Source organism: Populus alba, chromosome 4 (genome assembly GCF_005239225.2).
Source record: "Populus alba chromosome 4, ASM523922v2, whole genome shotgun sequence".
Classification (NCBI taxonomy): domain Eukaryota; kingdom Viridiplantae; phylum Streptophyta; class Magnoliopsida; order Malpighiales; family Salicaceae; genus Populus; species Populus alba.
This window is the reverse complement of record NC_133287.1, coordinates 10,177,510-10,205,138: the sequence shown is the minus strand read 5'-3', so window position 1 is coordinate 10,205,138 and position 27,629 is coordinate 10,177,510. Positions and strand designations below refer to the sequence as shown.

The window sequence follows — 27,629 nt, the reverse complement described above, 5'->3', positions numbered from 1 at the left end:
GGTAAAACATGTGCACCTAATCGTTTTTGGCTGTATGACCACCAGCCTCCTCTTCCTCCTCCAGCTCCACCTTTATATTAATTTGTAATAAACATTATTTACCTTTAAAATTTCATTTAATATTTTTTTGAAACACATTCATTTTGTAATGAATATTATTTAACTTTGATTTTTTGTTTTTGATGTTTAATATAAATTTTATTTGCATAATTTGTTTTTATTACCATTGATTTATATCATTTTATATTATGTATTATAAATAATTTTTAAAAAACAAATTAAAAAAAAAACAATTACAAAGGATTTTACCGACGGAATTCATCTGTCGGCATTTGATAGTAGCTACCACAAGTGCCGATGAATTTACAGACGGATATATTCGATCGGTATTTTAAACACTCATCGACAAATTTACCGACGGGAACTGGCCGTCAGTCATACATGATATCACTGACGGAATAAAATCTGTCAGTATATTTCAAGCGGGAATTTTTTTTTTACATGCAAATTCCATCTATAAAACCGTCGACAAATGGTTTTTTTGTTTTTCCGACCGATATAGCGACGGAATATGGAATCACCGATGAAAGAAAAGTCGACGGACGTATTCCATCAATAATGTAGTCGGTAAATAATTTAACAACGAACTCCTAATCACACATCGACGGAATATTTTCGTCAGTAAAACTCTAAAATCTTGTAGTGAAAACTTTATGTCGGTAAATAGCGATAAAGTTAGCAATAGATAAAATTCGGTTGGTAAATATCATCTTAAAATACCGACGAAAAAAACCCATTAATAATTCCATTTGTATTCATAGTTTTCTTGGTAGTGATGATTGATACCATTTTCTTATATTTGTGCGGCAAAAAGCCTATTGAATCATATGGATAAGATTGATTTTTTTTTTTGGAAATTATAAAAAATTGAAAAAAAAAAAACTTCTAATCAATATTGATAATTTATTTCACAAGAAAATTAATTCACAACAAGAGTTGTTGGATAGATTTTAAAAGATACAAAACCTAGATAATGGGAATTGCTATCGTAATTGATGTGGAAATGCACTTCCCTGACCCGTTAGACTTATTTGCCAGATTTCAGCTACAAACCACATCTTTTTTACTTACTCTTGTGTCTTATTCCACACTAATTAACCTTTTCATTAATTTCTCTGTCTACCAAAAAAAAAAAAACATTTTCGAGTGGCCACGTTTACTGACTCAATGAGGCAAGTAGGAAGATAAATATCAGTTCTTTCTTCCTTTTTGTCAAAGATAGTTGGCAAAATGACACTAGAAAATGTTGTTACCAAGGACCCACTATTGGTGACTATTTCAGATAACATTTGAAGACCAGTGCATGACTAAAAGTCAGTCAGCTTCTAAATTTCTGTGCTTCGATGTTTCTACAATACCCACTTTCAGTTTTTCTATTATACTTTGACCATTGACGACTGACCACTCCTTGCATGAGGCCCTCATTACAACATATTGTTGTTTCATGGAAGAATATATATATATATATATATATATATATATATATATATATATATATGAGGTGTTTCTTTGGGCTTTAATATGATGATTAATTAAGAACTAAACACATGATATTTTGTGTCATCCGACAGTGATGGCCATATTCTTCAATGTCTAGTCCATCGTTAATTAGCACTTAAGATAATTAACTCTCTGCATTTGCGTTTTTCAACACAAATAGACTTGTGCTGATTGACTTGTTCATTTGATCTATCTCACCACTCTAGACTCCAGATATCATATGTACTGGCTTCAATTTTGCAAGAGACTATTGATGGCAATCTTCAGTATCCCATTTCTATAGTAATAGTAACCACGCATGATTTTTTTTTTTTTAAATATGATCTAGTTTTTTTGTCACGGATTTTTTTTCATTAGGGACAAAAATATAATTTAATTTCATGTCTTAAAAGCCTTATAACGTTTGCGCTGTTTCAATATTGTCCTCTACTTAGTTCACACTTTCCTCAAATTCCCACATGCAAAACAATAAGAGAGTAAAAAAAGGGGGAAAAAGAGATATATAAAAGGAATGATCCCTTTGGAAATAGGTAGCTCTTGGAATATCATTTGCGTTGCCTTTGAAGCTCTTTCCGAAAGGCACCTTTAGCTTGCTTAGGTTTGAACGTGCAGCATAATCATACCGTCATCACACTAAACCTAGAAAAAACAAAACGTATCCTTTTGGCTAGAGAATATATGGATCAGCAAGGGAAAAAAAACAGAGAGATTGCATTTGAAATTATCATTAAAAATAAAACTAATTAAGAATGAAAGAAAGAAAGATCACATCCAAGAAATTTAATACTTAATTTTTCTTTAACAAAGAAAAATCTAAATAAATTAACATCCTTTACACCACTCAAATCAATTTACATGTTGATTCCCTCGTAAAAAAAGGGCTAAGCTATAAAATACTAAAACAAAGATCAAGATCTTAAACTTGTTCATCACTTTGGCTATTGCAAGAAACTGGCTCGGCCAAATAAGTAGGGTTATCATCACCAGCCATGATGACAACAATCTTCGGCTCCATTTCTGCTCTCATCTCAGCTTGTTTAACAGATTTCTCTTGAGCCTCAGGATCACTAGACGAATTCGAAGATGATTTTCTATAAGACCAAGCTAGAATTATCAATGACACAGCAATGAGTGCTAACATTAAAGCTAGACTAGCAAAGAGGTAAGGGATTGGAGAATTCCTATCTTGATATCCTGCATGTACAGCAGGTGTAGTAGAGTTGCTTGCAGGCCTCATTGATTTCTCTCCCAAGAATTTCTTTTATTTCTCCCCCTCAATCCCTCTCTCTCTCTCTCTCTCTCTCTCTCTCTCTCTCTCTCTCTCTCGTATATTTCTTTCTCTTTATTTTGTTATTGCAAGATGATGAAGTTGGGAATGTTCTGAATTTATAGCACCATTTGTGAATGTGATGAGAACAAAGCGAGTTGAATTGGGAAGTTACCTCGTTGCCATTGGCTTTGGCAAGGTAAGAAGGTGATCTGATTATGATGCTTTCTTGGGCTCTACTTATACTTTAGGGGGACATTGAATATTGACATGGAAGTTTCTTGGAAGCAAGGGAGCCTAAAACACCCTTCTTTGTCAAAAAAAAAAAAAAAAAACAAGTGCCCAACTCTATCAAAGCAAGTGTGGATATGATTTTAGAATATCCATTGGGTTGTTGTTATATAAACCTTATTAAGGGTGTCCAAAATTCATGTTTATTTTATTCAATTTTACTTTTTTTTTTTTTTTTCTAAAAACAATATTACTTCTCGATCGTTTTAATGGTTGCATAGGTAGAATTTAGTTTATAGGGATGTTTCATCTTAATAATTATATTAATTACAAAGATGGTAATTAATTTTGTTGCGGTTTGTAGAAAAGTTTCTGTAAATTTGGTGATAGGAAATTCAAGTTCAAGGGCAGAAGAGGAGTCAGTGTGAAATTGCCCCAAAGGTGGTGGCCGTTGCTTATCCAATATGGGCCCACTAAACGTGTGCTTTATTCTCACGTATAATTTTCTTTGGTAAAATAATGGATTCAATCAGCAAAACTTTTCCATTTTCTTTATCTCAATCGAAAAGAGTTTTGTAACTTCTTCCATACTCGAAGATAAAATATGAATGTGTATAGAGACCACCTTAAAACAGTTTCTTCGTCTTGGAGGTCTAAATGGCATTTCTGTTCAAAAAGTAGTAAAAGATGTGGAGAGGTGTGCACTTATATATTTATTTTCAAGCTTAGCATTATTTCAAATTTTATTTTATTAATTAAGAAATAAGAAAAATGAAGTTTTTTTTCTTAATGAAAATTTAAAGAGATGGCCCAACCATGAGATTTCTTTTATCACTAGACTTTTTATTTAAACAAAAATTAAAAAATATATAGTTTATTATTAATGTTGGTTTGACTTTGATATAAATTATTGATTCTAAGAATAAAAATTACCATAACCTATGAAAATAATTATGAGTAGAAATCTTCATTAATGTTTTTATAATTACAAATAAATATTTTGTGGTTGGAACAATTTCTTTTGTACTATATATTATTAAATAAAAATTTTATAATGTTTCAAATTATTAGGAGCCAGAAATGATCCGCAAGTTCATTGATCATTAATATTTTTTCAGGAAAATATTTTTCTGAAAATTAAGTTAAATTTTTCTTTAACTGGAAAAGCATTTTTTATTTACTAGTTTTTTTAATAGCAAACAAATATAAAAAATTTAAAAAAATAATTTTCAAGAAATTAATTTTAGTAAAACAAACGGTCATAGTTTTGAATCTTTTCAAACATAAACTATTTGGGGGATTTTTTTTAATTTAAGTTAGTTTTAGATTAAATTTATTTATACATTGTCAATTGTTATTTGAACCAATTATTTTTTATTGATATGCTTTTAGTACAGATAATCAAAAAGCAAGAAGCATATCAAATAATTTCATGATTTTTTTTTTTTTTTGCAATAATTTAGTCCTAAACTAGCAATAGTAAACAACATGAACTAAAGGAGAAGAAAAAAACGTGTCATCGATTTTTCAAAGTTCAACTCTTGAAAGTCCGCGAACCAAACCCACTTACGAGCCATATATTGGAGAATCATACGAAGCTCGTCAACTACAGGCCCATTTCAGCACAGGTCTAATTTGATCTTTTCCCCACTAAAACAAGAAATGAAAATGATTCCATTTCATCGCTTTCTCCACAAATCTGGATTCTGGGTATCTCTCAAATTCTGTTTTGGTAGGCGCTATGAACTTGTACATAAACTTTGCTTTTGCATTTCTTAAATTACATAAACTCTTGCTTTTCTCTGTTGTCGTATAAGAGGATATGGTTTTGAATTTGTTTATTTTGATAAGTTATTCATGGCCTTCCGGAAGCCAGAAAGCTCTTCAAAACAAGCTTTATTTTTATTATTGTATTTTATTTATTTATTTACTATTGAATAATTATTTTTTAATTTAAAGTTCTTTTAGTCCATTAATATTGTTTAGGAGTTTATTTTATTATTAAATTTATGTTAATTAATTAATAGTTTAAACCTAATAGCTTTCAATCCAAAAAAGTCCATAGAGTTAGTTAAAAGAAACTATATTATGTTTTTTTAAATGTAATTTTTTTTGTGGCAAAACAATTTTTTTTTAGAAAGATAAAGATCATGTATTAATTTATCAAATATTAATTGGCTTTTTGGTCTTATTGGCATATTTAAGATTCTTAGATTATAAAGTTATCTCTATATATAAGTTCTATTTTTAAATTCTTGGATATAAAGTTACTTTTGAGTCAAAATTATATCAAACTTGAATTTTAAAATTTTGGATTATTATCTACAATGTAATTAAAATATTCATTTCCTTATGTAATTGTTTTGGATGGGACCGGTCATTACTTCCACTGGCCATTTGAACTTTTGGTTTCTTTCCCCGTCAAATATGATGGTGAAATCACGCTCAATTATCAGTTAATTTCAGTAAACTGATGATATAGAAGCAGCATTTACAAAATAGTAGCAGCTTTACTGCATTTAGTGAAACTACTAAGGGCATCATATCTCATTGATCAAGACCAATTAGATTTAGAAACATAAGAGTATGATCAGTACCAGATCATTAGTAATAACTAATACAATCCTCATCTAAGGAGATTTTTCTTCTTCTTCCTCCTTCTCTCTGGATTCAGAATGATGGGACAATGCCATATCCTGTTTCCGCCATTAGCGTGGAGGAGAACATTTGGTCATCTTCGACTTCTACATCTTTTCTCTTTGCAAATCGGCCTTTTATCCGGGGTCTGGTCTCTGCATAGGCCTTCCTTGAGGCATACCTGATTGTCTTCTCAAACTTCCTTGTCTTCTTTTTCTCTCTGTATCTCAGGACTCTTGCCTCCCTATCCATTGGACTAAGTTGAGATGGCATCTGGATAGCAGTGCCGGAGAAAAGTTCGAGTGTCCCTTTTGGAGTTCTATGTTGCGAGATTGAGATCTCGCTCACTGTTGATTCTGGCACCACTCCAACATCCATGGATGACATGGATACCTAATTAAATGAATACAGGAAAGCAGATGTTTGGAACCAGAAGATAATTTCACTAGCTAGGTTTTCAGGAACTAATTGCCTTGCTACTATCTGTAACATATATATTTTTGTGTTACCTATAAAATTTTACCCTTGTACAAGCAGTGTGAGTGGTAGATTATGATACTTTCATGCTCTTGGCATATAGCAGATTAGCTAGTTTACAACTAGGTAATTAAACTGGTTCAGCTAGTTTAGTAACCTAATTATCAGCAAAGACAGAAACAATTTCAGAAGCACCATGATCAATTAATTAATTGGAAATCATGCAGATCAACTTAAAAGGAATGATCATGTTTGAGAGTTCGGATTTATGTAATTTAACAGATCTACAAAGCTGGTAATTGTAAAACTGAGATGAAATTTTGAGGAAACACTTGGTTGAAACAGGTTGTGGACTAACGACATTCTCCAAGGATGTTAACAAGTACCTACTAGAGCTCAAACCTCTTCTAGAGATGATCCTGTGATAAGTTAAGTATCAAGACTTAAGTAAATCCAGCCGGGTGTTATAAGCAGCAAAGAAAAGCTTACACTTTGACTGATCGAACCATTGTAGCTGTAAGCAGCTTTTGAGGGCTCATACTCCAATCCCAACTGAAAATTGTGATACTGCCGTTGCTGTTGATGATCCTTTCCTTCTCCATACTGAATTGGCACAACACGGTCACCGCCATAACTCTTTGGCGGAACACAGTGGTGTTGCTGATTGTACTGATCAGAGCATTGATTTTCAGTACATGAGTTGTACTCCACAAGATCCAAATACTCATCAACCTCCCCACCAAACAAGAAGCCATTTTTATTCTGGTTCTTGCTGTTCTTCACAGGATTTAGTAACAGCCATGAAGCAGCTTCATCCTCCTCCTCCTCCTCCTCCTCACTTATTGTCTCTTCTCCCTCTTGTATCGTGAACCGGTCTTCAGTCTCACCGGCTGCAGGCCCTACTTGGGAACCGTGAAGGCAACCGGAAATGGGCAGAATTGGGACACGCTGGTGGCGGCGTGCTAGTGGGTTTGCAGAATGGATATCTGCATCACAGGCAGTGCAGAGAGACGCCGCATCTGCCTTGCATAGCAAGGCAGCCGGAGCACGCTCACACGCCTCGCACACCCATACGCGCTCATGGCGCGATGCCACACGATTGGCTGCGTGCACACGGGCATCACACCCGGCACACAAATATGCCGAGTCAGCCCGGCAGTACACAGTGCAAGCTGCTGCCCGACACGTGTCACATAGGCGAGCTCTGTTGTCACCACCTCCGCTACCACTACTCTCTTGCTTCAACATCTTGCCTTTCTTTCTCTCTCAAATTTACTGTGTTTTGAGCTAGCTTTGAGTGAGCATTTGGTGCAAGGAGGGAGGGATATACCTCTAGGATATACTAGCGGGGAGGAGAGAATCGAGGGTGTGACACATGGCATCAATGTAGTGGTTAAGAAAAGTTATTTCATTATCTTGAGGCTGGCTGAGTTTTGAGGTAGGTCGCAGTTGTTAGTGAGAGTACATACACAGTAAATATTATTTTTAAAGTTTTTTTTATTGAAAATATATTAAAAATTATATTTTTTATTTTTGAAAATGTTTCTATTAAAATATTTTTTTATTTTTTATTTTTAAAATCAATAATTTAAAATAAAAAATTTAAAATTTAAAATTTTAAAAATTTCGAAAGACTTGTTTACGCGGTGCATAAGGTTGCTGGCTGATTTGGCTTTAAGAATCATTCTAGTGTTTACAGTACTGCTGGAAGTAGAGGAAGATTGTTATACTCGCTTGGAAATGAAGACACTTGTCATAATCAAGATCTTGGGTCCACCATCTAATAGATAAGATTCTTCATGTACACGTGTTATCTTTTATGGTTTTAAGGAAGTTTGAAACATGTGAGGAACACGTAGTAGTGTATTAGGTCTTAAGCTTTAGCGGGGTTTTCAAGTTTCTCACATGGAAAGTAGTTTCCGTGTTATGATCTCAATAATAATTAAAAACAATTATTCATGTTACATAAAATTATTTTAACTTTTTTATTTAATTTATTATTAGACTCGAGTTTAAAATTAATTTATATATAAATTATTTTGTTATAATCAGATCAACTTGACTGATTCAAAAGCATCTAGGCTGACTAGTAAAAAAAAAATGTAAAGATAAAATTAAGAAAAATATCAAATTAACATAAAAAAAGCTTTTTGTTTAATCTAAATTCAAAATTAAATTATGTGAGAGTTGTTATAATATGATCTAGTTAACTTAGCTGGTCTAAAGGTAACTTGGTTAGTTTATACAACACTTTTGATGATGAAATTGGTAGAAAATCTCTTGGGCTGACTTCTTACTTAGCTTAGATTTAAATTTAAACTGAGTGAGAATTGTTTCAATGTGATCCATTCTTCTCGGTGTGCAACTTGGTTGATAATTAAAAAAGTATAAGGGCAAAATTGAGATATAAAAGGAAAAAAATTGAAAAAAAAAAGAAAATGAAAAAACAAGGTGTTGAATTGTTTATATGAAAAATGAAGCTTCTTAATAAGTTTCAAGTTTTTTAGTATAGAAGTAGTAATATTGTGTTGGATGTACTAATTAAGTAAAGTTTCATTACTATTTTTAATAAAAGAGATAGAGACAATTAAGATAACAAAGATATGTCCCCTCTTTCTTTTTGGTTTTAGAATTATTTGAATTCACTCCAAAATTATGTTAAAGATATATTTATTTTTATGTCTTGCTCCTTCTATTCAATTAGTCATGTTTTGTTTCTTTTGTATCTATTTGATTATGTAAAACAAAATTACAAGAAAAAACGAAATTTATCTTCATGATAATCACAACCCGATGAGATAAGGATTAAGCTTCATGTTTGAGTCCTAGCAGGAATCGTCTCCCTCAACCGTGCTTATCAGGAGGAGAGACGTTAGGATGAGGGAGAGGAAGATTGGTCCCTATAAATACACAGCAATCAACAGAACCAGGACGGGGGAATCGCAAAAAACACGGAGAGGAAAAACACAGAAATCAGGGGGAGAAAAACGGGAGAGAACAGTGAAAAAAAGGAAAAGGAGAGTATCCAGAAGAGAAAAAAGAAAAAGAAACAGAAGAGATGAGAGAGAGAGAGAGAGAGAAAAGGAAAGAACAAGAAAGAGGAGAAAACTTGAAGATGGGAACTTCACCCAGTGTCTTTAATATCGCGTGAATTCTCTGCAAACCATGTAAGTCTTATGTCTTTCCCTGCTCTCATTTTAATTCATTAGACTGTTCATTTTGTGATTTAATTACCTAGGATTTGTAGCAAGCGTGCGTGAGGCATGACGCTTGCAGCTAAAGATTAAACCGGTTGGGTTACTGGTTTGAACCAGTAACCGAGTAGTGCCGCTGGGTTTATTCCAGCTTAGAGGGTTGTGCTAGACCCACCCCCCCCAAAAAAAAAAAAAAAAAAAAAAAAAAAAAATTGGTTGGGTCTAGGCTTTTTGGCCCAAACGGCACCTTGTGTTTGCTAAGGGTGTGTTTGGCAAAACACACCCTTATGCCTCAGCTATAATTTTTATGCCCATTTTAGTTTGATATTTGGCCAAACGAGTCTCTTTTTAATATCATAAAATTTTAAAAATATTTGAGGATCTTTGTTGATTTATTTGTGGGCTCCTCGCACTTTGATTTATATTTTTTCTTGGTGTTTTGTAATTTTTAAATTATGTGCTCAATTTGTGGCCTATTATTGTTAAATGCAAATCTGTCCTGCAATATTTTTTTTATTTCCGTCTAAAAAGAACAAATAATAATAAAGGATAAACAAGAAAAAATAGAAACTTTCTTTTTCAAGTTCATTTTTTGCGAAAATATTCATTGACACCAGAGTCAAGAGCATCGTATTTTTTGGATTTATGCAATATTTACCAATGCTAGAGTTGAAAATATTCGTAGAAATTGTTCACTGATGCTTGAGTTAGGAACATGAAAGGAAGAATATAAAAAGGGAAAAAGAAGAACAAATTTTTAGCAATTTTAGACAAAACCAGCAATGTAGCCTGCCTTAGCTAGGACGCTTAGGAGATGATAATATCTTTTCTTTTGCTTAACCAGTCTCGTACCATAGAAATTCTATTGATCAGCTAGGGTTCCTAGTAACTATAATACTAGGTGGCGACTCGGTGAACAATATATTTTCTCCTAAAAGAATAAGATGTCGGATATCTATTTTTCTTTCCAATTGAGTAATAATTTTTAGCCAATTGCCACGATATCCATGTGTGACATCAACAATGGTCATGTCCATGCATTGAAAATGGATCTGCTTTAGAATGTTATTTTTTGCTTTTGTTCTTGTTGTGAGGAGAAGGAACTAAAGTAAAAGAAAAAACAGAATGAGTATATATTGGAAGTAGTAAGGTATTATATGTTTGAACTTTGAACAATCCCTTTGTCTCTGCATTATATACGCAATCAATAAAATCTTTCAGTTTTGGACTGATTGTATATACTTTCACTTAAGAAAACATTGAGACTTTTGCCCGAAATGTAATGCCATCTTTTTGCAGAGATTAATGTTTGTAACCTAGATCAAGTTGGGAATGACAGACATACGCTAAAAAGTTTCTCTGCTGACCTTAAATAATGGCTGCTATCACGCGACTGAATCAATATGAACAGTCACACTTTGCAAATGAACCACTTAGAAAGAGACCGGAAACTCAAGTGACAATGAGAGTTTGCCTCCTGACAGTGAAGAAGGAAAGAACCACCTCTCCCTTGCCCTTTTCCTTTCGGCAAATACAAGGATAAAAGCCCTTTGAAAGTAGCCCAATGAATGCATGGTCCACACACGGTTTCTCTTCAAAGCTGACTTGTACCACCTCGTATGCTTTCCTTTTCAAGGCAGTGGTGATGTGGAACCAAACAAGTCCTTCACCTGAGTAGTAGGAGCCGACAGAGACAAACCTGGAGAGAAATTCTTTGAGCCAATAAGACACTGCCAGTTAACCAGTGACCGGATTAGGATGCACCTCCACCACAAGTTTGTTGAATGTACAGAGCTATTCTGATCCCTTCATGTATGGCTTCTCGGTCCAGTCATGTCACGAGAGGCTAAACTTGATGTGCTCTAGTCTTCTGCCCTAATCGTAACTACTTGGCCTCAAATTGGCCAACTCCACTGCCTTGTGTGCTGATCGCTTTCAAGGTCATAATTGAGCATAATGAGATGTGGAGTCCTCAGAGAGAGACATAATATACACGTCAAATTCTCTTACTCTTCAATCATAGTCAAAGTGTCAAACATCGTAAATTAATGGAGCACTGTCGTTTTTACTTAAGCTAAAATAATTTCACCCATTTAACAATTCGTGGAAGTAAGAAAGTAGTGTAAATTAACCATCCCAGTTCAAAAACTATTAAAAATATGACTCGACATGAGCACATCTATACTATGGGTTCGCTTTAATTTTATTTTAATAAAACAATATAAAAAATTAGAAACGATAGTAAATAAACAAAATATTTTTTTAAACAATAGACCATGATAATTTGAAAAACCTTTCTGGGAGTATGTAATTGGATAAAAAAAACTTGCCTCGAGTTGATTAGAGGTGGCATTATAAATATATGTAACTCAGGTAATAGGAGGCAAGTTAATCTAGGTTAACATGCAAAATTCATGGTCCAGATTATAAAATTATAATAACCTAATAAAATTTAAAGAAAACTACAAAACCAATATTTTTTTAAAAAAAATTGATGTTGAACAATGAAATCATAAAATAAAATACACAAAAAAGAGGATGTTGACTGATATTAACTATTCAAGAATGTTACTTGAGTCATTAAATCAGAAGAACCACACATGAAAAAACTATGAAGCTAAATCCCTAGTAAATTAAAGGATGAAACTAGGAAAAAAAAATCAATTAAACTAAAAAATCTAAAAATAAAAATAGCAATTAAAAAAATAAAGATAAAAATTAAAATAAAAAATAAATTAAAGAGCAATAATTGTTTTCTTAATGGAGGGTTAAAATTGAAAAGAAAAAAAAAACTAACAAAAGGAAAAAATCAAAATCAAAAGAATAAGGACCAAAATAGAAAAAAAATAATATACAATAAACTGGGATTGAATTATGAACAAAAAACCATCAAAACTTTTACAAAATGGCGAAGAAAAAAAAATTAGAAATTAAAAGAAGAATGACCAAATTGGAAAAGAAATATATATGACAAACTAGATTTGAAGGATTAAATTAAAAACAAATAAACCTTTAACAAAAGCACCAAGGGAAAAAAAAATTAAAAATCAAGAGAATAAGAATTGAAGTTGAAATATCAAGAACAAATAGGATCAACCTGTATTTTTTGGGTATGAAAGAGAAAAAAAGAAGAAACAAAGGTTGATCGGTAACAAACCACTCCACTATCACTGACATGCGCTGCACTGGTAGAAAAAAAAGACATGGTGACATATCCAATGACATTGTAAAAAAAAACTTCTCTTTTACAAGAAGACGTCACAAACACCGCGCAAAGTGCCAAGTGCCTCCCACGTATTGGTACCCCGATAATTATATATAAAAAAAAGACTTGAAAGAAAAGACAAAAAGGCCCTGAAATCTACAATTTATTTATTTATTGATTCCAATGACATACTTGTTTATTTACTGTACATGATTAAATGAAAAGACATTTATACCTTTTTTGTTGGTTTTTTTTTTGTTCCGAGTGTAATCATTTTACTATGTATAAACAGATGGAAATTGCAATTATACCCCTAAAAAACTCTCTAATGATGATTGTGACATGTGAAAAAACCCGAACAGTCATAACAGAAAGGAAATTGTTGTTTTTTTGGAAGAACAAAAACATCATTTCACTATTGTAGTGCAAAATACATTGAGTTTAAGTCCAAATAGTTTTTGTTTTTAATTTTTATTATTTTTTAACATACTTCCTCAAATAAAAACTTTTTAGATTTAAGACATATAGACTCAGGTCATCTCTAATAGAAGAGTTATATGGAGAGGAAACAAAAACTATTAAAATGGCTCTTTATTTATTGATTTGGAGTCTTCAAGGGGATAGCTATATGGGATGTTAAAATCAATGAAGATCCATTACTATATGTGTTTTTAGCAAAGCCATAAAATGAAGGGGAAATTTTAATTGTTTTTTTCTCTTTAAACTTTTTATCTCTATTTTCTCATTCTATGTAAAATACAAAATGCCTTTGTCAAGATGCCATTTTCCATTGAAGTACGGAATAGGATGAGAGGGAGAGAGAGGGAGTGATAAATTGAAAAATTTATAATATCATTAAAAATGCCATATTGACAAATTGAAAAAGAAGAAGCTAAATTACACTATTTAAAATGTCATATTGACAAATTGACTCTTTTAAATAGAAAGGAGGGGGAGAGGGAAAGAGAGGGAGTGATAAATATAATATAAATAGGATGAGAGAGATCAGATAATAGAAATAAGATAAAAGGGAGAGGGAGTTGTCGCACCCGACATCGCGGCGACCTTAAAAATTATTCTCTAGCATCCGGTTCTTTTAAGGGGAAATGTCTTGTTTGAGGAGTCGCCACCTAGTATTATGGTCACTAGGAACCCTAACTGGTCAACAGAGATTCTATGGCTCGGGATTGGTTACGTAAAAGGGAAGATATTATCACCTCTTAAACGTTCTGCCTAAGGCAGACTGCATTGCTGGTTTTTGTCTTAAATTGCTAAATATTTATTAGTGTATGCTATGACGATTTGTTTATAATATTCCTGACTCTGGCGCCAGTGAATATTCAAGCTCGAATAATTCCAACTCTGGCGTTAGTAAAAATTCGTAGCTACGAAAATTAAATTAGATCAATATTTTTTTTTATTCCCTACTCTAGCATTCGTGAATAAATAAATAAATAAAAATTCATTTTTTTTGCATGCACATATTTTTTTTATTTTTCTAGCTAAATAAAATAAAATACAACGAATAAAAATAATATAAATTTAAACCGGTATTTTTATTCCTGACTCTGGTGTCAGTGAATAAACCAATAAATTTACATTATTTTTATTCATGCATACAAATTTTTTTATTTTTTCTATTTTAATTTTTTTGGGCTTCAGCCCATGAGGACTGGATTGGGCTCGACCCAGCCGGCCCAGCCTGGTCACTGGCCCAAGCCAATGACCCGGCTGGGCCACATGAAGCACGTGTGAACCAAATCACTTGTGCATGAGCAGCTAATTTTAAAAACAGAAGGCGATAATTAATAAACGAAAAGCAGGGAGAACAAAGCAAAAGACTTACCTGGTTCTTTTGCAGATAATTCGCGCGAGAATGCTGAGGGAGACGCTCCTGCTTTCAAATTTTCTCTTGCTCCATGTGCTTGTCTCTCACGTTTTATTTCCCTCTTGTATTCCTTTTTGTATGCTCCCTCTCTCGGTCTTTATCCTCTTCCCCTGTCTTCTTTGTCCTTCTGTTCTCTCCTCCCTTTTTTACGTTGTGCATGCTCTGTTTCCTGTGCTTTTTCTCTGGCTTTCTCGTGCTCTCTATTTTCTTCTTTCTATCCTCCGTTCTGCCCCTTTCGGTTCTGTGATTCCTCTGCTGTGGTCAGAAAATGGCCTTTCTTCACGCGTTCGTGCCTCACAATCGTGAGGCACGAATGCCTCTGTTTCTGTGAGAAGAAATAGGGGCAGAAAACTTGCTCCCCTCTGTATAGTTTCTGTTCTTGCGTCTTGTTGTTTTCCCGGTGTTACTTCCTCTGTAGAAGTAGAGAAACGGATACATGATGGAGGACTGGTGGGCTAGCTGCTTTCTTCCTCCGCTGCTCGTGGTCTCTCTCCGTTTCACTGGTTTTTTTTTTTTGTGTCTGGGTTTAGCCTCTCCCTCTCTTTCGGTTCTGCTCCTTCCCCACTTGGGTCTCTTTTCAGTCCAATTCCCCAGCTTTGCCCCAATTTTCTTCCTTTTTTTCTCCCCTGCGGTTCTGTGATTCCCTCTCCTTTTATAAGGCCAGAACCGGTGGTAACGGTCGCCTCCTCAATGCCCTGTAACTAGTCGCCTTCAATGAGTAAACGTTGCTACCAACGGATGAAACGTCTCTGCCTTTAATGGCAGAGCCGTTGCAGAGGAAGAAGACGGGGAATAGTCGCTGCAAAACGACCCCGTTTTCTATGTCTAAAGGCTGCTTTCAATTTGGTCCTCGGGATTCTTATAATTTTGTAATCAAGCCCTTGGTTAAAACGTAATTGGATCCTTGCATTTCCGCGCCATTTTCAAGCTGGTCCTTGGATTTTAATGTTTGCAATTTAGACTCCAATTAAACCCCAAACTTTGATATTTGTTCAATTAAGTCTCCGGGTTTCATTAATTAAATTAATTCCAAGCCAGTTAAGTCCAAAAACTTATCAATTCTCCAATTAAACCCTTGATTGGATTAATTAAATTAATTTTCAAGCTTAATTAAGTCTCAAAACTTATCAATTCTCCAATTAAACCCGTAATTGGATTAATTAAATTAATTCCAAGCTCAATTAAGTCTCAAAACTTATCAATTCTTCCATTAAGCCCTTGATTGGATTAATTCCAAAGTTTGATTAAACCACAAAACTTCCAACCATGTTGCCTTTAACCCAAATTTTAATTCATTCTTCATTTATTTTATTTTACTTTTTTTCATCATCATTTTTATCCTTTTCAGTAAATAAAATAATAAAAAAAAAATAAAAATGATAAAAAATTGGGTTATTACAGGAGTAATAAATACAAATCCTCTAAATACCCTCAAATGAGAGCTTCAACATATATTTATAAAAGGATTTTTACAAACATGGCTGACAAGGATGTACAAGCATCTCTTATAAAAGTAAACTAAAATAAATACACACTAGATAACATAAAAGTAAAATGTAGAAATGACTTGACTACTTTAACATTAAATAATTACAAAAGTAGTGAAAAACAAAAGATTTTACAATATCATTAAAAAATATATAAAACATGATCATCAAATCTTATGCTTTTGCTAGCTAGGTTAAAGGAGAAGTCTAGTCATCAACATTAACATTATCTTTTGAAAGTGAATTATCTTGATCATAGAGATTAAAAAGATAATTAAGTGATTCTTATATTCCACAATAAATATTGTATTGAGAAAATCATGTTAAGTACTTGGAATAAAGAAATGTTGATCCAAAGTAGTAGTGATGTGATCCAAGTAACACCAAAAGATCCATTAAAAATTCTAATTGGTCTAATGATAAGATTTAGGACTAAGATGTTAAAGAAAGCTTTTAATTGACCTTTTCAAGACACATGGGTCAAGGTGGACTTCAATAAGATATTAAATAATGAAGAACAAGCATTGATTAATTTAATTCATGTTCAAGAAGTGTTTATTAATAGGCATTCAGACATGACAAAAAAATTAAAATAAAAGGATTCAAATTTGTCAATTTTAACCTTTGACTATTGTTTTGGTCATACCTACATATACAAAATGAATTTTAATACAATTCTAGTTGCATTGAAAAGTAGATATCCATAAATTTCCTTGTAATATATGACATGTCTTTTAATTTATTAAGACAAGAGAAAACCATGTGTTTTAAGTTGGGCTTCGATCTACCAGCATATTACAAAAAATTAAATACATTAGTCTTATTTAAATTAGTTAGACTATTGTTTTATTTATATTTTAGTTATTATTAGGCTTTTTAGAGATATTAGGGCATTTATTTAAATTTGAGTTCATTGGATTATTATTATTATTATTATTATTATTTATAAGGTTTATCCTTATATATTAAGGATATCCTTATTAGACTTATGATTTTTTTTAGTATAAATACTCTTTTGTAGAAGACTTTTAGAGGTTAGACTATTTTAAAAGAGATTGTTTTTAATAATAAAATTAGTATTTTTTTTTGTTATCTTTTATGTGCTTGAGTGATTCCCATAATAAGTTATTGATTAGACTTGCAAACTCTTCAAAGAATTAATCAACTTTGTTGTACTTTTACACTACTCATTCATGTTTTTTTATAGATGCAGGGTAATGGTGATCATTGAGTATAACTTTGATTCTCCAAGACAAGTTCTTGTTGGGTCATGTTGGAAACTATTCAAATAAGATTTTAACATATCTTGGGATGTATCCACATCAGGTGGCATTTAGCCGGTTGAGTAAAGCCATGTGATAAACTAAATGATGCCATTGCATATATGTCATATGAGGTTTTGAACACAATTATAATTATGACATCTATGATCGAATATGTTAGTCTTCTAATTGTCTATTTGAGAGATAGCTTGTTGTTGATTCTTAATGGAGTCAAATGTTTTGAACCATTTTTTTTAGAACAAGAGGGTCATCAAGTCTAAAATGAACTAGATGACATTGAAAGAGAAAAGCTAAAAGATTTTACTTAGAAAATATACAACCAATCTTGTATATATGTTTTAGGTAAATCCAAAATAACAATTCAGGTTATGTAAATAAGAAGTGATTTTGCAGAGAGAATAAAGTAAGAAAAGGATAAGTGAAGTATATGATCGGAGGCTAAAAATTACGACTACTGAGGCCATATTTACAAAGGAGAATAGAATGGATTTGTTGAAGAGTAACAAAAAGCGATCCATTAAATACTTATCAAGAATGAGGATTTTTTTCAACATGAGAGAGGATTGACTGGATGAATGAAAATAAAACATGAGAAAAATGATAGATTTTATGTTAGGATTTATGGGAGTTTTAGATAATAGGTCAGGAAGAAATTTATATATTTCTTTGACATGTTTAATTTCAAACTAGTGCATGTCAAACCACTATTTATATTAGAGCAATTATGATTGCGGGAGGAACTTTTGCTTGGTTTTCAATATTTTTAGGAAACTGGACATGTCCATTTCAATATGAAAGTGGTGTCATGCTAAATGTGGGATTCAAACTCTTCAATTCTTCGTTTGACTGCTAGCATTTCTTTGAAAGTGAAATGATAGTGAAAGTTAGAGTTCTTGAAAGCTACACTCTTGTAACCATAGATTCTATACTAACCATTCTTTTTCTTTATTAGACTGCATCCTAAAAATGATTGCTAGCATCCATTTGTAGGATTCTTTTTGCATTAGAAATGACCTATAAGGGTGGAAGTTATTGAGCTAGTTCTTCAAGTTGTTGAAGTGCATTGGTATGAATAGTGGACTGCTACAAGGATTCCTTTGTAAGCAAAGAGGACAATATGTTTTTGTGTTGGAAAATATAAGGAATGAAATAAAAAAAATTTATATATATAGTTAGTCAGTAATAAATCTTGGTTTTCCTCTCACTTGTTTTGCTCGATTATTGATATAGAAAGCTTAAAATACCCACTAGGAATTTGGGTCTTCAATGATATTGTGTTTTTTTTAGTTCTACTAGCTAGTTCCTGAGGAGCAATATTCTTATGATCTGGAGTTATTCTCCTATGAGTAGCTTTTGTTTGATTGATGTTTTCATTCCTTTTTTATGGCAAGGTAATGAAGAATTTTAAAGAAATTTTGAGTGAGAATTTACACAAGAAGTTTTGATAATCTACGAGGTGAAGGCTTTAAATGTTTCTATTGAGAATAAATTAGGAATTCATGTAGAGTATGATTTTTATAAAGAAGACCAGAAGCACCTCAATGTACTTTATTGAATTATTGGATTATATCGAACCTTATGAGAAGATAATTGGTTGGAAGATGAGAGCCAAAAAGTATATAAGTAACCGAGTATCCAAGAAAGACTTTGATGAGAATAGGTTTTGAATAGGTTTTGGAAGATGAGAGCAAATATTTCTATGTTTCTTTGCTAAGAGGCTCTAAGATAGAATTCAAAAGGGGTTATTCAAGGTTGTCATCATTAATTTCGCTTATTACATAGTATTTATTGGACATTTCATAATAATATTTCTCTAAATCATGAAGCTTGAAAGAGCAATGCTTTATTTGGAGGTATTTTTATCTTGCATGAGACTAGTAATAGACCTAATCACTAAGGATTTTTTTTTATGTATGCCACCAATAAATTCATCCATGGTCATGTTTTTATCATTTATTGCCGATAGGCACCAAGACCAATCCAATACTAATGATGGATGCCTTGAAACCTAGTGGTAAACGGGAGTAGAAATTTAGGAGATGATCTCCTGATTTATTCCTTGTAATTGTTAGCTAAGCATGGAATTTATGAGATCTATCACCTTTTTTATACTGAAATATCATCCAAAGTAAAACATGTTTACTTTTTGTCTCAATTTAACTCCCAAATATGTTTAGTTTTTTTTTCTTTCAATTGGGTACTTTTGTTGACATTTCGTAGTATATTGTATCCAAAATCTACATTTATGCATGAGAAATTATACCGTTTTAGAGAGAGTTAAAAGTGATTTGTTACAAATTTGTGCACAATTTGGATGAAAAACATGGTTGTGAATTTTTGAAAACTCTGGAGATCAATTGAGACTAAAAAGAAAAAAGAGGAGTTTAATTCATGAGATGTAGATTATAATCTTGGGGGTTAAATTGAGGCTTCTCAAAAAAAGAAAAAAAAAAAGAAAAGAGGAATTTAGTTCTTGGTAATTGGTTGATGCGTCAGGTAAACATTTGGAAAATAATGTAAATACTGAAATCGAACACCACATGATAAGAGTTAGGTATTGGAATGAAAACTCAACTTTTAGCACTTGCAAGGATGCTTCAATTTGTGGTTTACACACACAGATTGTCATTGCATTTTTTATAAGACTAAAAAAAAGCTATCATGAAACTTGAATTTAATGGAAAAACAATTAAATAGTGACAGGTTCAATAACTTAGTTACAACCCGCTGATTTTTTAATTTTTTACTAAAATGATATCATTTTGATTTTTTTTAAAGAATTGACTCAGACGACCCGGTGAGCTGGTCAAAATCCGGAACCCGAGCCTTGGACCAGGCCAGGTCTAAAACTTATATACTAAATCCCATATTTTTCAACATGGCTGCAATGTTTCTTTATTGCAAAAAATAAAAATAAATTACGAGAATGAATGCATAAAGACATTGCTTTCCTACGTGATTGTCTCTTATCGATCTTTATATCGGATATGTGTTTGTTAATATCAAGAAGGTTAAAATTAGTTCTTTTAACCAGTATTATTAAACCCGGACCGGCCCGGCGAGTTAACCCGGGACCCGGTGGCTGGACCGGTCCGAGTTTAATAAAAGACCGGCTGTGGCAATAGCCCGGCCAAACCCGGGCGACCCGGGACCCTGGCAAACCCGGATGAGACCCGATTTTTTTTTTTTTTTTTTTAAATGTGGGATAAAAAAAATTTTGGTTTAAATAGTTCAGCTTAAAATGATAACATAGTATCTTTTCAATGTGGGGTTTGAAGCCCTTTCATATATATACTCTATGTTCACATGAAAAAAATTATATTTTTTCAATGTGGGATTTGAAACCCATTAGTATATATACTCTATGTTCCTAAGAAAAAAATCATGTTTTTTCAATGTGGGATAAAAAACCTTTTGGTTTAAATACTCCAACTTAAAGGGATAACATAGTATCTTTTCAATGTGGGATTTGAAGCCCTTTCATATATATACTCTATGTTCACATGAAAAAAATTATATTTTTTCAATGTGGATTTGAAACCATTAGTATATATACTCTATGTTCCTAAGAAAAAAAATCATGTTTTTTCAATGTGAGATAAAAAAACCTTTTAGTTTAAATACTTCAACTTAAAGGGATAACATAATATCTTTTCAATGTGGGATTTGAAGCCCTTTCATATATATACTCTATGTTCCCATGAAAAAAATTATGTTTTTTCAATGTGAGATTTGAAACCCATTAGTATATATACTCTATGTTCCCAAGGAAAAAATTATGTTTTTTCAATGTGGAATAAAAAAAAATTTTTAATTTAAATATTTCAACTTAAAAACTTAACATAATATCTTTTTAATATGGGATAAAAAAAACTTTTTAAAATATTATTTTAAACTTTATTATTTATAATATGTATAATCTATATTTACATGGATTTTTTCATATGAAATATTAAAAATTTATTTTTTTTTTAATTTTCCCGTGTTAATCCGGGTTGACCCGAGTTGACCCAGGTTAACCCATGAAACCCGAGACCCGGCCCCTTGGCCGGGTTTAATAACTATGCTTTAAACATTGCTTCGGGTGAAAAATGATCGATCCGTCCATGGCTTGGTGTGGGCCCATTGTATAATTATACATGTATGCTACTGCTTGTCACACAAGGACATTCTTGGACAACCGACAAAGACTACAGTATGCCATCTTCTTTTTGTTTTGTAGAATCAATGATAGTAGTATATGATTTTAGTATCCCAGTTAAAAAACAAAAATGGGTTGCTTCTCGGATAATCTATTAAGCCTTTGCGCAAGCTTGCACACTATGATTTTAGTAGATTCTTGAAGTTAGTATAGTTTTATTCTTCCCATATTTCAAATACTTGTGTGTTTTATAACTAGAAAATACTTTTTTTTTTTTTTTTCTCAACTTCTTAGGATTTATATTATCTCCTGTGTAGTAATTTTGTGAAAAGCCTATGTTTAACCCAGGCATCAAAAAAAGGGGCCTTAGTATGCCCAACATTTTTTTTCCATCAAATTCTTAAGGTTTTTTAGTTATGACATTATGTTCCCAGTTCCTTTACTAGGTTGCCGTCAAGAATTAAGAGTTTTTTATATTATATGTTTGGGCTTCTAGGATGTTTTCATGTCAATGTCTTGTTCAGTTGTCTGAATCTATCGTTGAAATGTATAGTTGGGCTCTACAGATTCTGACCAAAAGAAGCATATGAGAGAATATAAAAAAAGAAGGCAGGGATGGATTTTTAGAGAAGAACTGCTAGCTTAGTTCCTGAATGGAACTCTTGGGCTCTACTTCTTCTTTTCTGCAGAATTATGTTTCTGGTATTTGTTCCTGGAAATTTGATCTTCTTAATAATTCTTCTATCATGTATCAGCATGAATTAAGCCGAGCTGCCTTCCGATTCCTCACATACTGAATTGCTTTCTCAAGATGCAAAAACTCGTCCTCCTGTCATCGAAGTGAGTGCCAGACAATTTAAAATAACCGAACAGCAACAGGAGGCATCCTTGTCCTTTGTCATAGGGCAGAGAGAAGTAGAGTTCTTGTGCCAGAAGTTACGTAAGCTTCAAGGAGGTTGATCCCTCGTAATGGCAAACAGAACGTTGGGAAGAGGTCACCACAATGTTTGAAATAATGAGGCATGTGAGGTTCAGGGCAATTACAGTAACCAGCAAACTGACAGTTTTGACTCTAATGATGAAGATTGCAAGATTTTAATGAGGAAGTGGATGTGTCTTATGATTCAGAAACAGAGAGTGAAGCAGACATTGTTGGCGGCGATGCAGAAAGTAATGTTGATCTTGTAGGAAAGGGAGGGAGCCTTGCCTCATTAAAGGCTTCTTTAGAAACATTTAAATTACCTTTTGATAACACTGTTCTACATCCATTTCATTTATATATATGATGAACAAAATTAACTCGCAAACTAAATTGGATCCTCATAGAATTGTCACTCGGTGGCGATACAAATACATGGATTTTTCGGTAGTGTCAGTTTCTCAATACAGGATCTGTACAATTTGATGAAAACATCAAGCCCTTTGGAGCTTCGATTATACTACTATAATACAACAAAAGAACCCTCAATCATGAAAATACTATCACAAAACAGCTTCTCCTATAACTTGATCTTTCATTATTCTAAGTCTCTTCAAAATAGAAAAAGAAAAGAAAGGGAAATATATATCTTAAAAAAAAAATTGTAAGGATTTCACCTCGGACCAGAGAGCTCCATTGCCTGGACTAGTAATGAAGAGTCATCAGTGAGATCAGAATATCGATCTGACGAGGAGAGCTCGTGGGGTTTGGACTTAGTTGCTTCTGCTCTCTGAGAAGCTTCCCATCTCTCTGCAAGACCATCTCCTTCAAGCATTCTAACTACTTCAGACATTTTGGGTCTATGGCTAGGAAGGTATTGGGTGCTCAAGAGGGCAACTTGTACCATCTCTTCAAGCTCAATTCTATCATAATTTCCCTTTATATCCTTGTCTACAAGCATTTCAAGCTTTTTCTCCTGATGAATTTTCTTTACCTGCAATCATAATCAACAATTGTCAGAGAACTGAATTCCAGACGGTAGAACAAAGGTTTCTAAAGCACCCAGAGGCACCATGATTATAAGTAGATTGTACTCACCCAGTCTAGCATGGCTCCTTTCTGGTTCGCTGCCTTGCCAAATTCTATTGCTCTTTGGCCTGTGATTAATTCAAGAAGCAGAATTCCGAATCCAAAAACATCAGTTTTCTCAGAGGATTGACCAGTTGAAAGATATTCAGGTGCTATATGCCCAACGGTGCCTCTGACAGCAGTCGTGACATGTGAATCTTGGTGATCTAAAAGCTTTGCCAACCCAAAATCACCTACTACAGCCTCACAATAATCATCAAGCAATATATTTGCAGCCTTAACATCCCTGTGGATTATCTTTGGATCACACTGCTCATGGAGGTACAATAGTCCCCTCGCAGCTCCTAGAGCAATTCTCTTCCTGGTGCCCCAATCCAAGACTGGTTTGCCTGCCGCAATTAATAAGGATCATCAGTTTAGCTACTCAAAATACTCATTTTATCAATTTAGGTTAGTGGTATTGACAATCTTAGCAACAGAAATCAAATTATGCTACCTTTGAGACGCAAAGCTACGCTGCCATTTGACATGTATGGATAAACTAGAAGTCTTTCTGTTGGTGTCATACAAAATCCATAGAGCCTAAGGAGGTTCCGGTGCACTGCTAAGCTGATCATCTCAACTTCTGTTTGGAATTGAATCTCTCCTCCAATGGCATTGCCATCTTTAAGCCTCTTGACAGCTACAACAGTCCCATCATGAAGAATCCCTTTGTACACAATCCCAAAACCTCCCTTTCCAAGTATGTTCTTATTGCTAAAGTTGTTTGTCGAAATCTGAAGTTCTCTAAACTGGAACCTCCTCAAGTTTCCAAGAGAAACTTCCTCATGCTGGCGATCTGGTGAGCCACGGAGTTGCATCATTGATTACTATAAGGACTAATTACCATAGCAAGTAATTTGTGAAATTGAAGGGTTATATTTGGTACACACCTTTAACATCGAAAAACGTCGGTTGATTGTGCCTTTGCCTCCACCACAAAAATAATCCAATTCCAAGAATGATAAGTGAGGCAGAACCAACGCTTGAGCCAAATGCAACAGCTATTTTGTGACTCTTTGGTTTGTCTGAAGGTAGAGCTGCTTAAGATGTGATGAGATTACTATCAGGATCAATCCTAAGCAAGTAGCAAATTATGAATCGAGCATCACTGAATCAGGATAGAAAGTTCCAGTTCCTTACTTTGTGTGCTATTCAAGTTCATGGACATTGGCATTAGTGTTGTCCCAAAGCATTCTGGTTCTGAACCTGTTGGGCAGATTAGAGGGTTTCCAGCAATGCTGCGAGAAAAAGAAATGCAACAGAAGATACAATCAAAGTTGGCCTTCAAATTCACTATTCTGAGAAAGCGAGAGGAAGAGGGGAGAGATTTACCTGAATGTTTTGGAAGGAAATCTTGGTACAGGGCCACTCAGGTTATTGAATGACAAGTCACTGAAATCCACAGACAAAAACACCTTTGAGAACACATTTTAATCAGGTTTTAAATCTCTGGTTTACAAGAATAGGGTCAAGATACATACAGTAACACAAGCTGGGTCATGTTAGCCAATGACAATGGGAATTCTCCAGAGAGACTGTTATTATTTAGCCTCCTAATCCAGTTCAAACAACCCAAATTAAAATTAGATCCAAAGGACAGGGATTCTTCAAGATGCAACAACAAAATACTTGAGCTTGATATTGTGATTGCAAAATTTCAAACTCACAGGTATTCTAGACTCCTCAGATGGCCTAAAGAGGAAGGAATTTTCCCAGTAAAGAAATTATCAGAAAGATCAAGTGTGTGAAGCTTTGAGAGCCGTTCTATTTCTGCAGGAATTGGTCCTGTAATATTATTGCTTTGCAGGAGCCTGAAAATACATATAACATCCCAAAAGTTAAGACCAGTGACATATAAGGAACACTCTTCAAACTTTAGAAATGTCCATTTGTTTCTGATTACTCACACAGTCTGAAGATTTGTCAAGTTGCCAATAGTTGGAGAAAGAGTTCCAGATAAATTCTGGCTAGGAGTTCCCCTGCAACAAGACAATTTCAGCAACCTCAATAAATGATCGTTTCTTGTTTCCTTACAGCTAATTCATATTGGTTTCTTGACATTCATGTTATGTCTTGAAATTTTTGTACAATGAAAATACAAGATTGTAGAGGACTTACAGGCCAATGACAAGACTCTCAGGAGAGCAAGTTACCATGGTCCAGCTACATGGATCAACAGCATCTCCATCCCAATTATCAAGAACCCCATGAGGATCATGTAAAGAAGCTTTTATTCCTATTAAAGCTTGAACTGAAATATAGACACCATCGTCAAAATAAATAAAAAAAAACCTTCCATTTTTCTTCATATTTGAAGCTGAAGAAAAAAAGAAAGAATCTTGAAGTTACCTTCATAATTTATTCCTTTAGGAGACAACAATCCATTTGCAGTGGTCGAAAACCACAAGAAAACCATAAAATGGAGACCAACTTCTCTTATCCTCATTGCCATTGAAGTCATGAAGCGCGCAAGAACCACAAAGCAAAAAAGAAATGCTAAATTTTTCAGCTAATAGCAACTGTTTTAGCTACTAGTAAAAGCAACTTTCAAATCGGATTACTTTTGCTCAAGGTAATCCTTAGATTAGAACCCACTCCCTGCTTTACAAGCCAGAAATCCATTCACCAAAATCTTGCTTGTGTCAGAACCAAGAAAAGAACCAGTTTTTTGGTAGTATAAAGGGAACTAGCATTAGCATGCTTGTCATTGAGTCAGTAAAGGTTAAGGAAATCAATATATATATATATATATATATATTAAACGCACCAAACGTGGCAATATTCTTAAGGGAAGGAGAGAAATGGAAATTCCCATTTCTGAGATAATCATGCATCGGCCTGAAAAGCATATATACTATTGAATTTTATATTCCTGACCACAATTGTAACAAGCAAATTAAAAGGGAACAACGCATGAGTGGAATTATAATTATTACAAAACCTCAAACATTTTTTAATGTTAGTAGGCATAGTGAACCAAAATTCTTTCTGGGTTAGTGAGTCATCAGTCATCTTATTACTTAGAGATGGGTTATGCAAATGTTGTTGTACTTTGTACCAAAAACAAATACACCAACAGGAGGAGTATTGTCATGTCTGTGTACCTAACTAGGTTATGCATGGTTTTCAACAACAACAAAAAAAGGGGGCAGAAAGAGAAAGAGGGTAAAGGTTGTGTGATCAAATTGTATTGCTTGCGGCATGGAGGAATCCTACATTCTCTAGGTTTGGCCATACAGTAAGAGACCTAAAACCCATTTTTAACGACTTTAAACTTTAACATTTTGTGAGAATGTGAGAATCTCGAGGTAGAAAATCGATGGTGGTGGTGGATTTGGTCACCCACCATGTTAGGACCATGAACCCATTAGTATCTTCTGTGTTGGCACTAAACATTTTCAGATTACTTGCCATACGTTCATGTCGATTCTTGTCAAGTATTTTGTATGTCCAGTCACTTCTGTGCTGTAAAATGTTAAGAGGATTTCTTTTGTATCATCTAACAATCACACGCAGAGAGTCTTCTTTTTCCTTCTGCAGAGACAGTCATTCCAAACCAAAATCTTCTCAAAAAAGAGAAACTTTAAAAAGCTAAAGCTGACATCCCACTGTTGTCTTTCTATCCTTTGTTTAAAGAGTCGGCCAATACTATGGGTGAATGGCCAGTGGCTTGATAATCTGGATCTAACTCGGATCATATCTATAAAAAGTTTAAATTTTTAAAAAAATATTATTATTTTAGAGATTACAAAAATTTTAATATTTAACCCAGATTAACTCATTCAACCTGGAATAACAACTTGTGCGAAGGTAAACCCTCGACAATGCTTATAACCATGCTTTCTAGTGATAAAATCATTAATTTCCTTTTATCCATAACGGTATAATTGGGTATGAGTAAGTTTTTAAAAAAATAATAACAAATAGAAGAAAGGTTATCATTGGCTAGTATGTGCATTATTCAGCATGCTTATAAAATGGGGCATGGAATGTGGTGTGGATAGGCTTTAATTTGTAGGGCCATTGAAGATTTACGATGATCATCTTGGAATCCACATTTCGAGCATGTTTCAATAATCATGCGAACTTATAAATTATTAAATCCCCATATACTAAATAAACGAGCTGATCTTCAGCCCTAGAAGAAGCCTTAATTAATGAGTAATTGTTCCTTGTAAGAAAAGGGTATATATATGATGTATTTGAGAG

The 27,629-nt window shown here is 33.4% G+C and overlaps 2 protein-coding genes and 1 long non-coding RNA gene across 4 annotated transcripts; 1 reads left to right on the top strand and 2 right to left on the bottom strand.

Annotated features, from left to right (window-relative positions):
• Positions 1–5,576: 5,576 nt before the first annotated feature.
• On the bottom strand, positions 5,577–7,527 carry LOC118039029 (zinc finger protein CONSTANS-LIKE 2). Its single transcript, XM_035045592.2, has 2 exons — positions 6,662–7,527; positions 5,577–6,088 (listed from the first exon to the last, which is right to left on the bottom strand). Exons 1-2 carry the CDS (start codon positions 7,418–7,420, stop codon positions 5,729–5,731), a joined length of 1,119 nt encoding a protein of 372 aa, XP_034901483.1. The 5' UTR covers positions 7,421–7,527; the 3' UTR covers positions 5,577–5,728.
• Positions 7,528–8,759: 1,232 nt separating this feature from the next.
• LOC118039028 (uncharacterized) lies at positions 8,760–11,439 on the top strand. The gene is made up of 2 exons (XR_004685871.2): positions 8,760–9,339; positions 10,666–11,439. It is a non-coding gene; the product is annotated as an uncharacterized lncRNA (long non-coding RNA).
• An 11,226-nt stretch (positions 11,440–22,665) lies between these two features.
• On the bottom strand, positions 22,666–26,150 carry LOC118039026 (protein NSP-INTERACTING KINASE 1). 2 transcript variants are annotated; one of them, XM_035045590.1, is made up of 11 exons: positions 25,770–26,150; positions 25,539–25,671; positions 25,328–25,399; positions 25,088–25,231; positions 24,902–24,973; positions 24,753–24,812; positions 24,561–24,658; positions 24,311–24,460; positions 23,875–24,216; positions 23,388–23,767; positions 22,666–23,283 (listed from the first exon to the last, which is right to left on the bottom strand). In XM_035045590.1, the coding sequence occupies exons 1-11, from the start codon at positions 25,879–25,881 to the stop codon at positions 22,963–22,965; spliced, it is 1,884 nt and encodes a 627-aa protein (XP_034901481.1). In that variant the 5' UTR covers positions 25,882–26,150; the 3' UTR covers positions 22,666–22,962. The 2 variants fall into 2 exon arrangements, with proteins under 2 accessions (XP_034901481.1, XP_034901482.1); XM_035045591.2 differs by having other exon boundaries at positions 24,311–24,457.
• Between the last annotated feature and the right edge of the window lie 1,479 nt (positions 26,151–27,629).